The sequence below is a fragment of the Emydura macquarii genome, unplaced genomic scaffold (genome assembly GCF_026122565.2).
Source record: "Emydura macquarii macquarii isolate MOO-44397 ecotype Brisbane River unplaced genomic scaffold, CSIRO-AGI_Emac_v2 contig_3477, whole genome shotgun sequence".
NCBI classification, from domain to species: Eukaryota; Metazoa; Chordata; order Testudines; family Chelidae; genus Emydura; species Emydura macquarii.
In genome coordinates, this window is record NW_027133614.1 from 1,480,365 (window position 1) to 1,492,989 (window position 12,625).

Consider the following 12,625-nt stretch of genomic DNA (forward strand, 5'->3'; position numbering starts at 1 on the left):
GGGGAGGGGGAGGAGAGAAGATTGCTAATTGCGCAGCACACAAGAGACCTAGCATGGAGCTACTCAGGCCCGTAATTAGATGAATTAGTGGAACAATGACCCAATTTTCCTTGGTTTTTGGATTGCTGCAAACAGTGCTGAGGTCGCTCCCTCCCCCTCCTCCCTCTCCATCCCTGCCTGCCTCTGTCGAAAACACCGTTAGGGCAGCGTGCTGGCGTTTTCTCTGGAGCTCTGGGTCTGTCTTGACCCCAGCTCAGCCCCTCCTGCCATCAGCGAGCAGGATTCAGGGCCTTGCTCACCGGCATTGCTGTTGTGCTTGACCCTGGGGTGGGTCGCTCAAGGGGGAGTCCCCACCACCTTCTCTTGCCTACTGGTGAAAGTCTGATCTCAGCCTGGCCCTCAGCCTTGCATTGTGACACACAGTCCCCACAGTCCAGCCTGGCAGTGCCAGTCACACCCATGCAGAGCGTGCTGTCTGTGGTTAATGCCATGTGGGTATATAACTTGCCTGCAGAAGGAACCCATCACAGGTATTGTTTCCCCTGCCCACCCTGGTTGCTGATGACATTTTAATTCTCATGGCTGATCTCCATCATTGTCCTGCAGTTCTGTGGCACTGACGGGTTAAAGGACCATGGTGCCTCGAGCTTATGGGGCATTAATCCTGAGACGTGTCAGTAGCTCCCCGGCAAAGACTCTGATCTTCTGAGCGCTGTCTGCACCAGACTGATAGTGCCCTGGAGAGAGATTAAATTGATCCCAGGAAGACAAATAACAGATCTGAAGAGTGCCATTCAGGCAATCTAAAAACTCCGAGCATAATTACATAGAGCTGCTAATGGTTAGAGCAGCTGGACATGAATCGTTGGCCTGGCTCTCCATTGCCACGCAGCATAATCACTTGCCCCTGTGCAAAAGCGGGTGTAAAAAACACTCCTTGTCTGATCCGGAAGCATTTTGTGCTCACTTTGCATAGATCTAAATGGCTGCACGAGCTGAAAAGCAGCAGTGAGTCAGGCCCATGTTGCATGCTCATGTGCAACTAGTTGAGTCCCACTGCACTCAGAGACTGTGTGTGACTCCTGGCACTGTCCGAGGACCTGATCCTTGCTCCAGCAGCCACCTGGGGCTGGTCTGCCAGTGAAAAATGGACTTAACTAGCTCCCTGTGGGGTCCTTTTGAGATATCATGCTGGCCCAGCAGTTTCTGGGCCACCCCTCCTGGTTCTTGATTTAGGGGGTATGGCCAGGGAAATGCTATGTCTGGATGATCTCTTGTCTGTCTGAATGGCTTTGGGGTGGTGGAATCTTAAGACAGCCTTGAGGCTGCTCTGAGTTGTGCCTTGGGAGCCAACTGATGTTCAGCAGCTCCAGGACCAGGGAGACACTAAGTTGGTTTAACATCCCCATCCCCTTCCTGAGCTGCACCTGATGCCGACTGGCCAACCCTGAGGGCCTGAGCTGAATGCAGAGAGTGTGACTCCTCGTCCTAGTGCGATGCAGGGTGGGTTGCGCTGCACTCCGGTCAGGACCGTGGATCCTGGCAGCAGTGTGTTTGTTTTAATTATTAGCTTTATTGCTCTGCTATCGCTGTTACATTCAGACCCCACAATCGCTGCAGATTCACTGGAGAGTAAGGTGCACCAATTCAGGCGGTCAGGTGCCTCGTCTGTGACGGCCCTGTCGTGCCGCCTCCCTCTCACAGGCATGTTCGCACTGCCAAGTCTGTCTGGCTAATAACTCTGCTTTCTCGTTGTCTGGCTGCAGCATCCTTGCCACGGCTGGAACTCACTTCAACACCCACGTGGACCTGCGGACCCTGAGGGCAGTACGTGTGCTCAGGCCTCTGAAGCTTGTCTCGGGCATCCCCAGTAAGTTTCATCTCCTGCTCTTGTGCTGAGCATATGAGCTATGTGTGTCCATTGGGCCTGGGAAAGCACTCATGCCACCACTAGAGACAGAGGGGGAGATCAGGGTGCAAAGATTTGGGGCCCCTTGCATCTAGATCAGGGCCAACAGAGGTGTTTGGGGGGCCTGGGGCAAAATCTGAAACTAAATCCACCTCCTTTATGAAAAATTACCACTGAGGGGAGGCTGGCGGAGAGATAGTGGGGGTGTTAGAAAGAGCACGCCTTGCTGTCACCCTGCAGCAGGGCTCGGCTCCTATCCTGTGGCGATGGACCTGTCTTCCTGTGCTGGGCATTGCAGCCTGGCACGCTGGGGTCACAGCAGCACGCAGGTTTGGCCCTTCTGCCCCACTGTCATGACAGAGGAGCTGCCAGGCTAAAGAAGGGTCACTGGGCCAAACCCGAGTAGTGTCATCACCCCACACACCAGTTCGCAGTGCCATGTGGTTTGGTGACCCTCTCAAATGGGGAGCCTGGGGCAAAGTGCCCCTTTTGCCCCCCTGACCTCTCTACCCCAGGTGGCCCTGGTCTAGAACAAGGCTGAATGCTCTTTGTGGAGCACAATTGGGAATCCCAGGATTCACAAAGTCCAGAGATTCTAATTCCACTCCCATCCCAGAAGGCAGTGGGTGGATTCCTCCAGAGCTGTGGTGTATCTGGGGGGGATTTCCTTTTTGCCTCCGTTTACACAGAGGGATAAGTAAAGGAATCAGTCTGTTGGTGTTCCTGATCCATCCCCCTCCTGGGCCCTGAAAGTACAGCTCGCAGTGTTAATAAATCGGGGGGCTAGGGCAGAGTGGACCAGTGAGTAAGTGCATGAGACTCTCCTTTCTGAAGCGAGACCTGAGGAAAGCAAGGAATTTAGTCACAAGCAGAATGTCCTCAATGGGATTGGCTGTGACTTGGTTTAGGGTCACAGGAATTTGTCATGGGATGTGATGCTGTCCACATCTAGGTCACCCTGAATCATAAGGCAATTTCCATCTGAGAGCTGGTCAGTGGTCTGTGTAAGATGAGCCTGTGGTCCGGTCCAGCTTCTAGTGCACAGATGGCCATGTCACAGAATCCGCCCTCACCATGAGTGGTTCTCTTGTTGGCTGGTCTCAAGAGAGAGGCCATGAGCCGAATCATCATGGAGGCTGAACCCCTCATCTCACCCTCCAGGGTGGTGGCAGGGCAAGATTGGCTGTGCTGCTGTCCTCTGTACCCTTTGTACTCATCCTGGCACTCTTCACCAGGACAAAATCCACTCTTTAAAAAATTAATTTGACAGCAAACCAGTGCTCACAGACGCTGCTCAGGAGAGCCCCAAGTTGGGAGAATAGGTCAGGAGCGAGGTGCTGTGACAGAGCTGAGTGTGGAGAACACACACTGTTGCATTTGGCCCACATCATGACTGGCTCCTGGCACTGCCGTCATTGTTTCTCTTGCCCCGTCAAAGTCAGATGGGAAAAATTCTTAAAAACCTCCCCTTTCGCAAGGTACTTGGAAAAACTCTTTGTGCTCCTGGGATGGCTTCCCCCATTGTTATCCAAAGTGAATACACAGGTGGGATGTTTAGAGAGAAGCAGTCAAAGGCCACACGCAACATGGGAGCCACGCAGGAGGTACACTTACCTGTTGTGTGTGCACAAACATGTACATTTGGATGCACAAACTAGATACCTGTGCATGGACACAGGCGGCTGTCCATGCAATTTCCTGATTTTCTTTCACAAACAGTTGCATGCATGTATGCTTTGGATACAGGGCAATTTTTCATCTATTGCTTTGAAATGTGGTCCTACATGTTAACCTTGCAATTTCCACTCAGGAGGCAAGTCCTAATGAGTAGAGGATGTTTTAATATGGTAGCATCTAGAGGCCCCAACTTAAATCAGAGCTACACAATAAAAAGTAAGAGACGGCCCCTGCCCTGAAGAGCTTTCAGTCTAAGTAAACCACACAAACACAGGGTGGAGGGGAAACTGAGGCAAAGAGAGGTGAAATGACTTACTATGGTCACACAGCAGGCCCATGGTACTGCCAAGAATAGAACCCATCCTGAATTCATTGCCCTATCCACTAGCTCATGCTTCTTCTCTAAGGGCAAATTTTTCCTTCCTGATCTCAGTGCAGCTCTCTATTGCCATTCTACCCTTGCTCTGTGAGTGGAAGTCTGTAGACCTTGAAACTTCCCTGGGCAGAATATGCACAGAGAGAGCTGCAGTGGAGAGAAGAAATTTGCCCAAAAAACCAGAAGTTGATTCTGGGTGGTTGTGGGCGTGGCTGTTTGGCAAAGGTTTCTTCACTCTGTGCTTTGACTGGTCGTGTTTGACAGGGCATTGATCCGTCTTCATTTCTGTGGCTCACAGTCCTCTTACCAAGAGCCCCTCCCATAGGGAGAGAGAGAGATGTCCTCTCTTCCGTTCTCGGGGTGCGGTGGTGGGATGGTCGGTGAGCTGTGTCTTCTCTCCTCTTCCCCAGGCTTACAGATCGTGCTGAAGTCCATCATGAAGGCCATGGTGCCTCTTCTCCAGATAGGCCTCCTGCTCTTTTTCGCTATTCTGATGTTTGCCATCATTGGCCTGGAGTTCTACAGCGGGAAATTGCACCGAGCTTGCTACACGAATAATTCAGGTAGGCAGGCTGCCGCCGCTCCCCCTGTACTGCCCTGCTCTGTTTGCAGTGCATGGCAAGCTGTTGTGAGCAACATGAGATGAGGAGAAAAGGGCCCTTCTGAACTCAGATAGAGTGGCTGACTGCATGAGCCACCTTGGGGCCTTGTCACGCTGAACTCTAGCTTTGTCTGGTTCGGGCTGCAGCAAGGTGTTAAGCCATGCAGTGGGATGAGGGTCACACGGTGACATTGACACTTCAGATTGTAACACACTGTCACTGCATGATGACAATGGCCAAGGAAAGACTGAGCTGCTGGTCCCCAGTACATGGTAGGGACAAATTCCATTTCCCCACAGTGCCCATTAGAATCTGAGGCAGGCTTCGCTCCCTCTCTTCACTGCTATATTCCGGCCAGAGCTCAGGGTTCAGCCATTTCCTCTCTTTTTTTACTGAACGCCACACTCTGTCTGCCTCTCCCACAAGCCTACTATCAGCCAGGGAGGGTGACAATTATAAGTCACTTCTAGTCCATTTCCTTAGGGCTGGCCATAATTAACAAAGTAAAATCCAGCTAAGAACTAAGCAACTCAAACCACTCTCAAGAATCCTTCCAGGTTCAGCCCTCATCTTTCCCCATCCTGCTGAGCTCAGGCTATCCCTTATATGGTTCCCAAAGGCAGATTCTCTGGTCATGTGACCTCTGGACTCTCAGTCCTTCCTAGAGAGCTATGTTTCCCAGAATGCCAGCTCTTAAAGGGCCCACGGACCATAACAGGCACACACGTGCTGTGAGGCTCAGTGACTGATGTTATGAGTATTTTTTATCAATCAGAACCACCCCCAATATTTGTCTTGTATTGTCTTGACATCCAATACCAGCTGATCTCATTTAAAAAGAGAGGTTCCCATTCCTCAGACTTAGCATGGGCAGCCATAAGTGTTCAAAAATCATGACTAACGACTCAAAATCATGAGATTGGCATAAAAATCATGGGATTTAAAATAATGATGATAATACAATGTGGGTTCTTCTTGCTTTTGGGTTTTTGACTCGTGTGTGTGTGCACTTGAGTCACATTTTCAAGCTTTTCTCCGCAATGATAAGTGCTAGAAACTTGCTTTAAAAAAAAAATGCTGAGATTCTCCTAATCGCAGGATTGCAGGAACTGGGGCTTTAGGGAAAACACCGAGCATCGTGAGACTCACCATGAAATCATTAGGATTGGCAAAACTTCAATACAGAGATGAAAACCCACCTCTTGAGATGATGATGATGATTATTTATTATTATTAATTATTTATTTATTTGTGCCCACTGTGTACTAGACAGGCAAGGAGGGAGAGGTCCCTCCCCCAAGGAGTTCACAGTCCAAGGTTGGTGGGAACGGGAAGAAACATGCTGACATACTTCAGCACAACTGGCCATCCCTGCTCAGACGGGGCCAAGCCCAGAAGGCCCAGAGTGGTTTCAGGTCAGGAGTGAGGTGCATTGAAAGAGGCGCGTGAGCTCTGGAACTGCATTAGCAAGGAGTGCTTCAGGTGAAGCCTGAGATGTACTAGCAGAGGGAAAGGGGTCAGAAAGGGTAGGGAGCAAATCAGGGGTGGCCTGGAAAATCAGGGCACTGCAGGTCAGGATTCCATGAAAATTCCAGTGAACCCAAGGACCCCCCAAATGTGAGGGTTTTTATAACGCAGCTGGGTGCTCGTCCCACCTTGCCTTCCGCTGGGCTGAGCTCTGTCTGCTTCTCTGTGTCTCCTCAGCCCCTCCCTGAGCTCTGTGCCCTCTGGGTGTTGCTTTTGTGTGACTGCAGGTGAACTAGAAGAACTGGACCCCCCTCATCCGTGCGGGGTGCAGGGATGCCCCTCGGGTTACGAGTGCAAGGAGTGGATCGGTCCCAATGATGGTATCACTCAGTTTGACAACATCCTTTTTGCTGTGCTGACCGTCTTCCAGTGCATTACCATGGAAGGGTGGACCACAGTGCTGTACAATGTAAGTGAGGCTGCAGTGGTGCACTGGGGCTCATGGGAGCACCACGGGAGGGGGAAGCAGAGGTGGGGGGTGTTTCCGGAACAAAGCTTCCAGGTTGTAGAGCTCCCTTTGTTCCAGGATCTCCTGGTTGGACTGATGATGGAAACGTGGCTGCTCCTTAATGGGGGGGATGTACAATTATGGGTGAGCACAGGCTGCGCTCAGTTCTGATATCCAGTGCACATCTGGGCATCTTTGAAAGGAGGAAAAGCTAATTAATTGGAGAGGCATCTGCCACTTTCCACCTATCAGTGGGTTGGATTTGTGACCTGTTGCAAAGAGCTGGTTAACTGGCAAAGACCTGTCTCCTGCACTGGCTCTAAGGAGCCTTCAGTTAACACCTGGGGCTTTTGAAAAAGTGGGCAGGATCAGATTCAGCGGCCCTACACACCATTTCCTTACACGCTCCTGTCTGCCTGCAACCAAGACATCATGCACATGTTTCATGGCATCATTTATTCCCAGTCCTAATGGACAAACAGACATGCAGTTACTGCGTATGCAAAACTTCACTGAAGATTGCAGTGGCAGTCCCACAACAGCTCGGAAGGGGCTGGAATTCAATAGCACATGCAGTGGAGCGATAAATGCATTAGGCATTCTTCTTTGCTCGAGAGCGGGGGAGAGGGTCGTGCGATGGTGACATGGGGATTTTGTGCCTTACACATTTAGGTTTCTTGATGCTCTGATGAGGCTGTTTGTTGTTTGTAAAGGAGCTGTACTGTCATGTGTCAGATACTGACAGCGTCTCAGGTGGTGTTGCGACCTCTGTGTATTGTGGGGGTAAGATGGAGCAGGGAACGGGATAGGAGACGGTGATAAAGAGTGTGACCTGTCCCAGGAGTTTTACCTGTGTATGTGGGTTTTAGGGTATGGACTAGAAACAACTGGACCAGATTCATCCCTAGTGTAATTTCTACTGATGTCAGCAGTGTTACACCAGGATGTTTTTGTCCCATTTTGTCTGGCTCGTGCAGAAGTTTGTAGCAAGGCATGTATCACAGGGAGATCTGAGAATAGGAAACCCCACTGACTGGAGAGCAGCATGCCATGCAAACTGTGCTGCATGGATGCTGTGCAGAGATACTCATAATTTGAATGTGTATTTTGTCAGCAGAGTAGTTAACCTAACCCTCCAGTAGCAAGAGACAAGGTGCAGCCTATCCAGACTTTAGAAGGGTCCTAGTCCATAGATATAAGACACAGGGCTTTTCTGGGAGGGAGCTGAGAGTGTGGGGGAATTGCGGAGGACCCGCTAAAACTAAAGCACAGATAGAAAACAAACAGATAGTAGGTTAAATCCGCAAAGGGGCTTTGTTCTCTTTCTAAGATCTTCAGTGTCTGGAATTCTCTGCCCTGGAAAGGAGTGGCAGAATCGACCTTCCTGGGATTTAAGATGGAAAATTTATTGGATACCAGTGCTGTCTCACGGTATAAATGGGATTACAGGCTTAACGGTGATGATGGATGCCCACGTGGAACCAACTATTAGGTTGAATGAGATTTTCTCCCACAGAAAACCTTGTGGGTTTTTTTCCTGTTCCTTTGAAGTATTTATATAGGAGCTGCCTCCTAGAATTATTTAGCCCGTATCCCACAAGATGTCCTGCAATGGCCTGGGAAGATCAAGGTGAATGCTGGATCTTAGTCTCTCTTGTGTGTGTGTGTGTCTTTCTCTCTCTCTGATGCTCTAACACATGGGAGGGTGAGCTAATGTACAGATAAGATATACATATTCCTCCTACACACTGCTTGAGCTTGGTAGGGAATGTACCTCTCTGCCTCTTAGCCTGTTGTTCATTTAGGAATATTGGGACTGGGAATGTTTTGGGATTGCAGACAATCTCCGTCCACCTGCCTGCCTCACTAGCCTTTGTACTCTGCAACCTTGTTTTCTGTTCAGTGCCTAGCTCTTCTTTTCAGTGCATGAACATTTGCAGCTCCTCTTGATGCTGTTGGCAGCCTGTTTCTGACATTAATAACTTATCCTCTGTGTAAGTCAGGCCTCTCCTGCCTCGTCCATCCTTCTCTTCTCCTGGTGCTCTCCTTTTCCTGGACTCCTTTTGTTTCTCTAGAAGCCCTCAGGAGCGTACACCCCTTCAAGACCTCCCCTCTTGAGCTCCTCTTTCCTCCTGAGTGCAGCAAACCTGGCTCTCCTAACGTCTCCACGTTGCCATGCACATCACGCCATAGGCTGTTCATCTGCTTCCGAACTGTGTCCAATTTTCTTTACTAATCCTCGTCACATGGCACCTAAAACAGGAACCATTACTTCAGCTCGCCTCACTAGCAGTTGATGTGGTGCCCTTGTGATAGCTAAATTTCTCTATCTCAGCCCAGCATAGGGTTTGCTTAGCTAATGGATGTCGGGCTTTCCTCCCTGAACCATTGGAGTCACGCTGCTAATGGTGCCCACCAGAGCTGAGGGAGTTTTGGGGGCTGAACTGAAAAACCTTTCGGTTTGGTTCAAACCAAAACTGAACGTTTTTTTCCTCGCTGCAATGAAACATTTTGTTCAGCCTGAAACATTTTTCTTTGGGCTTTTTGTTTTGTTTGGGGTCATTTTTTGGGTGTCCCCCCCCACCTTTTTTGTTTTGTTTATATGAAGCTAAATTTGCAAACAAAACACCGTTTCAAAGTGAAATGCGGAGACGCCTTGTTTGCCAATGGTCTAAATGCAATGTTTCGATACTCCCAAAAAAACAATTTCTGCTTTTTGTTTGGCCCAACCTGTTCTCTGCGTTCACGCATTGTTTCAGTGCACCCCAAATTATACTTTTGCCTAGCTTTAGTGCTCACGTGCTTGAATGCTTCTGAAATGACTACTTCTGGAAGTCCGAGGGCAGAACAGAAGAGGCTCCCTGGGTACAGATGGCACTGGGACCCTTGTAGTTAGCAGCCTACTGCTCTGCCAAGTGAGCTAAAGGGACAGCTACTTCTGCTTGATGGATACCTTCAAGGCTGTGTTCAGCAGATGGCACTTCTTAGTGCAACACCACTTGCACTTCAGTGAGGAGGGAAGGAGGGAGGAGTTTAGCTACTTTCCCCACCCCTTGCTGCTCCTTTCTTTCTTTAGCTACTCCCCCCCCCCCCCACCCGGCTGAAGGCCTCTATAGCTCCATCTAGAAGGCTAACCATTGACACCTCATTTTAGGTCCTCCTTGTCACTGTAGCTCAGGGGTGGGAATGATGCCCCTGCCTATTTCCATCACAGTGCACCATCACCTCTGCCGTTCTGTTCCCAATGACACTAATGGCTTGGTGCTCACTTGCTGTGATGCAACTTAGAAAGCTTTTCCTGCATTCACACCTGCTCTTGGAGCAATGGTGAATCTGCCCCATTCCCTGTTGCTAGTGGCTCTTGCATGCTTCTATTATCTTGCTTGCAAAGCTGCTCTTACTGATGGCAATGAGCCAGACCCAAAGCCCATGACATGGAGATCCCAGACATGGGGGAAGTTTGGATCGAGAGCTGAGCTCCATGGCTTGAGCCCCTCTCTAATAATGTATTCTGTCATATAGCTCTCTTCACAAGCATCCAAAATCTCCTCACACACACACGTGCAACATGCAGAAGCAAAGAAACACAGCAGCGGCCAATGGAGATGGTCACAATCAGGCATTGTACTAAGAGTTCTCCAAAGAGCAGTTGGACTACTATCCTTGCAGGCTTTGTATTATAACATACAAGCACAGCTGGTTACCGAGCTACAGTTTAAAAAGTCATGACTGAGCCTCAAACGGCTTGGTGATTTGGCTCAGATCAGCCTCAGAATGTTGCCCTGTTTTCCCTGTCCTCCTCAGGCTAGAAATCAATTTGGCGATGTAGCCCCATGATTCCCGTCAGACCGGAAATCCCATGGGAACAGCCTGTCCTGTACTGTTTTGGTCATTCTGGAGCCGCCACACCCAGGAACTGTGGAAATGCAGAAAAGGAATTCCCCACTCATCACCACCACCAAGAAGCCATGGAACATTCGCCAATCTCAGAAACAAAGGATCCAAACCAAAATCCTGGATCTAAATAAACCTGGCCTTTGTGAAAGCCCAAATATCGATCCAAACATTGTGGCTCAAGCCCATCTGTGCTCAGGAAAGGTTTAGTTCAGGTGCAGATTTGGGCTGAGTTTAGGGGCCAGTTCTTATTACTGAAGGCTGTGCAGCTCCGATAGATTCGAGAGGTGGGGTCGGGGGGGTCACAAAAGTTCCACTGCTGGGCGATTTCACATCTTTAATTCAAGGGGTCAGTGTTCATATAATTTACATTCTGATGAGAATGTGAATGTGATGATCTGACCATGTGTGGGGTGAATTCCAGTATTTCCTGGGACTCGGACTTGCATTTACACCTCTGTGCATGTGTTATGGCTATCTCTCGTTAGGGCACTGGGCTTCAATCAGCAGAGGGGTAAGCGAAGAGCTGCATATTCAGGACCTGAGCTCTGTAGGGCTTCCCAGGAGGCAGTCTTCCCATCATGCACTGCAGCAGTGGGCACATCTGCCTGCAGCTGGGAGGTGTCATTATGAGCGCAGGTAAACATACACGTACTAGCTTTGATGGAGCTAGTGTGTTGAAAATAGCACTGTGGCTGCAGTGGCGTGGGGTGGTGGCTTGGGGTAGCTGTCCAAGTACCTGCCTAGGATCTTGGGTGGCATTGTATTCAGCAGATAGCTTGAGCCACTCCCCGTGTCATTACGGCCACCGTGCTGGTTTTAGCATGCTAACACGTGTATGTCTACCCAAAGCCTTTTTCCCCAGTGCAAGGAGATCTGGCCTTTGATCCATTCTCCAGGGGACTGTTCATCTCCTGCGCAATGATTCAAACACCAGGCACCGCTACTGACAGGTGAGACGCTGCCCCTGGCATGTACTTTGGCTCCCAGAGGGACAGGTGCTTCGCCAGCACCTTGCAGCACAGCCTGTTTGTCTGTGCAGCCCCTGTCAAAGCATTCGCAGAGCGGGAGAGGTGCCCACGTGGCTACGCAGAGTTCAGGCTCCTGACAGCATGCGCCTGCCTGACATGGGCAGAGCTGGCAAATAGCTAACTGACGCCTCTCCATGTTCCCCATCCCTCCCGGCCCACCCCTTCCCTTGCCTTGTTCTCTGCTCCCTCCTCTCTCCCTTCTTTAATCACACACGCACTGAAGTTGGATAATTGCATTCTGTGGGGATGACGCAACTCCCGTGGGACCTGCGTCACGTGACTCAGATGAAAGCACCAGCAAACGCCCACGGGCGAAGCAGGTGGTGGGAGAGATCACCCTCCTAGGAGATGGAGTGCCCGGCGGTGCCAGAGGGCGGGCGTGGCGGCTCCGCTCCCCCTGCTGGGAGGGAATGTGGCTGCCTACCTGCTCTCAGCCACACGCGCTGGTTGGCACCAGCCCCTTCTGACAGAGACAAAGCCCTCGCTTGTCAGCTTCTACTGCCTGTGCAGCTGTAAATACCAGCCCTCAATGCCTGGGGAAGGTTACTGCAGAGAATAATTACCGGTGTTTAGTCTGTGTGCGAGACAGAGCGCGTGCCTCGCTCTTAGACGACACTTATTTATTGCATTTGGCTTCTGACTATCCTCTTTGACCAAATAAGCTTTAACACAGCTCAGGGGAAGGAGGTGGGTGGTTAGCATGAACAAAGAGGCAGGTTGTGGTTAAGGGCTTCAGAAAAGGGGCCGGCAGAAGCCAAAGGTGTTCGGTCTTGTGGATGTGTAAGCGTGTGTCCACACCTGTTTGGAGGGCTTCTGCTTAGAATCATAGACTATTAGAGTTGGAAGGGACCTTAGGAGGTCATCTAGTCCAACCCCCTGGTCAAAGCAGGACTAACCTCAGCTAAATCATCCCAGCCAGGGCTTTGTCAAGTCACAGCTTAAAAACCTCTAAAGATGGAGATTCCAGCACCTCCCTAGATAACCCATTCCAGTGCTTCACCACCCTCCTAGTGAAAAACTTTATCCTAACATCCAACCTAGACCTCCCCCACTGTAACTTGAGACCATTGCTCCTTGTTCTGTCACCTACTACCATTGAGAACAGCCTAGTTCCATCCTCCCTGGAACTCCCGTTGAGGTAGTTAAAGGCTGCTTTCAAAT

At 50.2% G+C, this 12,625-nt stretch overlaps 1 protein-coding gene across 1 annotated transcript in view; it reads left to right on the forward strand.

Annotated features, from left to right (window-relative positions):
* Positions 1–12,625, forward strand: part of CACNA1E (calcium voltage-gated channel subunit alpha1 E) — a 315,011-nt gene that overhangs the window by 160,338 nt on the left and 142,048 nt on the right. The window contains exons 8-10 of the mRNA XM_067535176.1: positions 1,767–1,870; positions 4,373–4,525; positions 6,319–6,500. Coding sequence (XP_067391277.1) covers positions 1,767–1,870; positions 4,373–4,525; positions 6,319–6,500 — 439 coding nt within the window. The remainder of the gene's footprint in view (positions 1–1,766; positions 1,871–4,372; positions 4,526–6,318; positions 6,501–12,625) is intronic.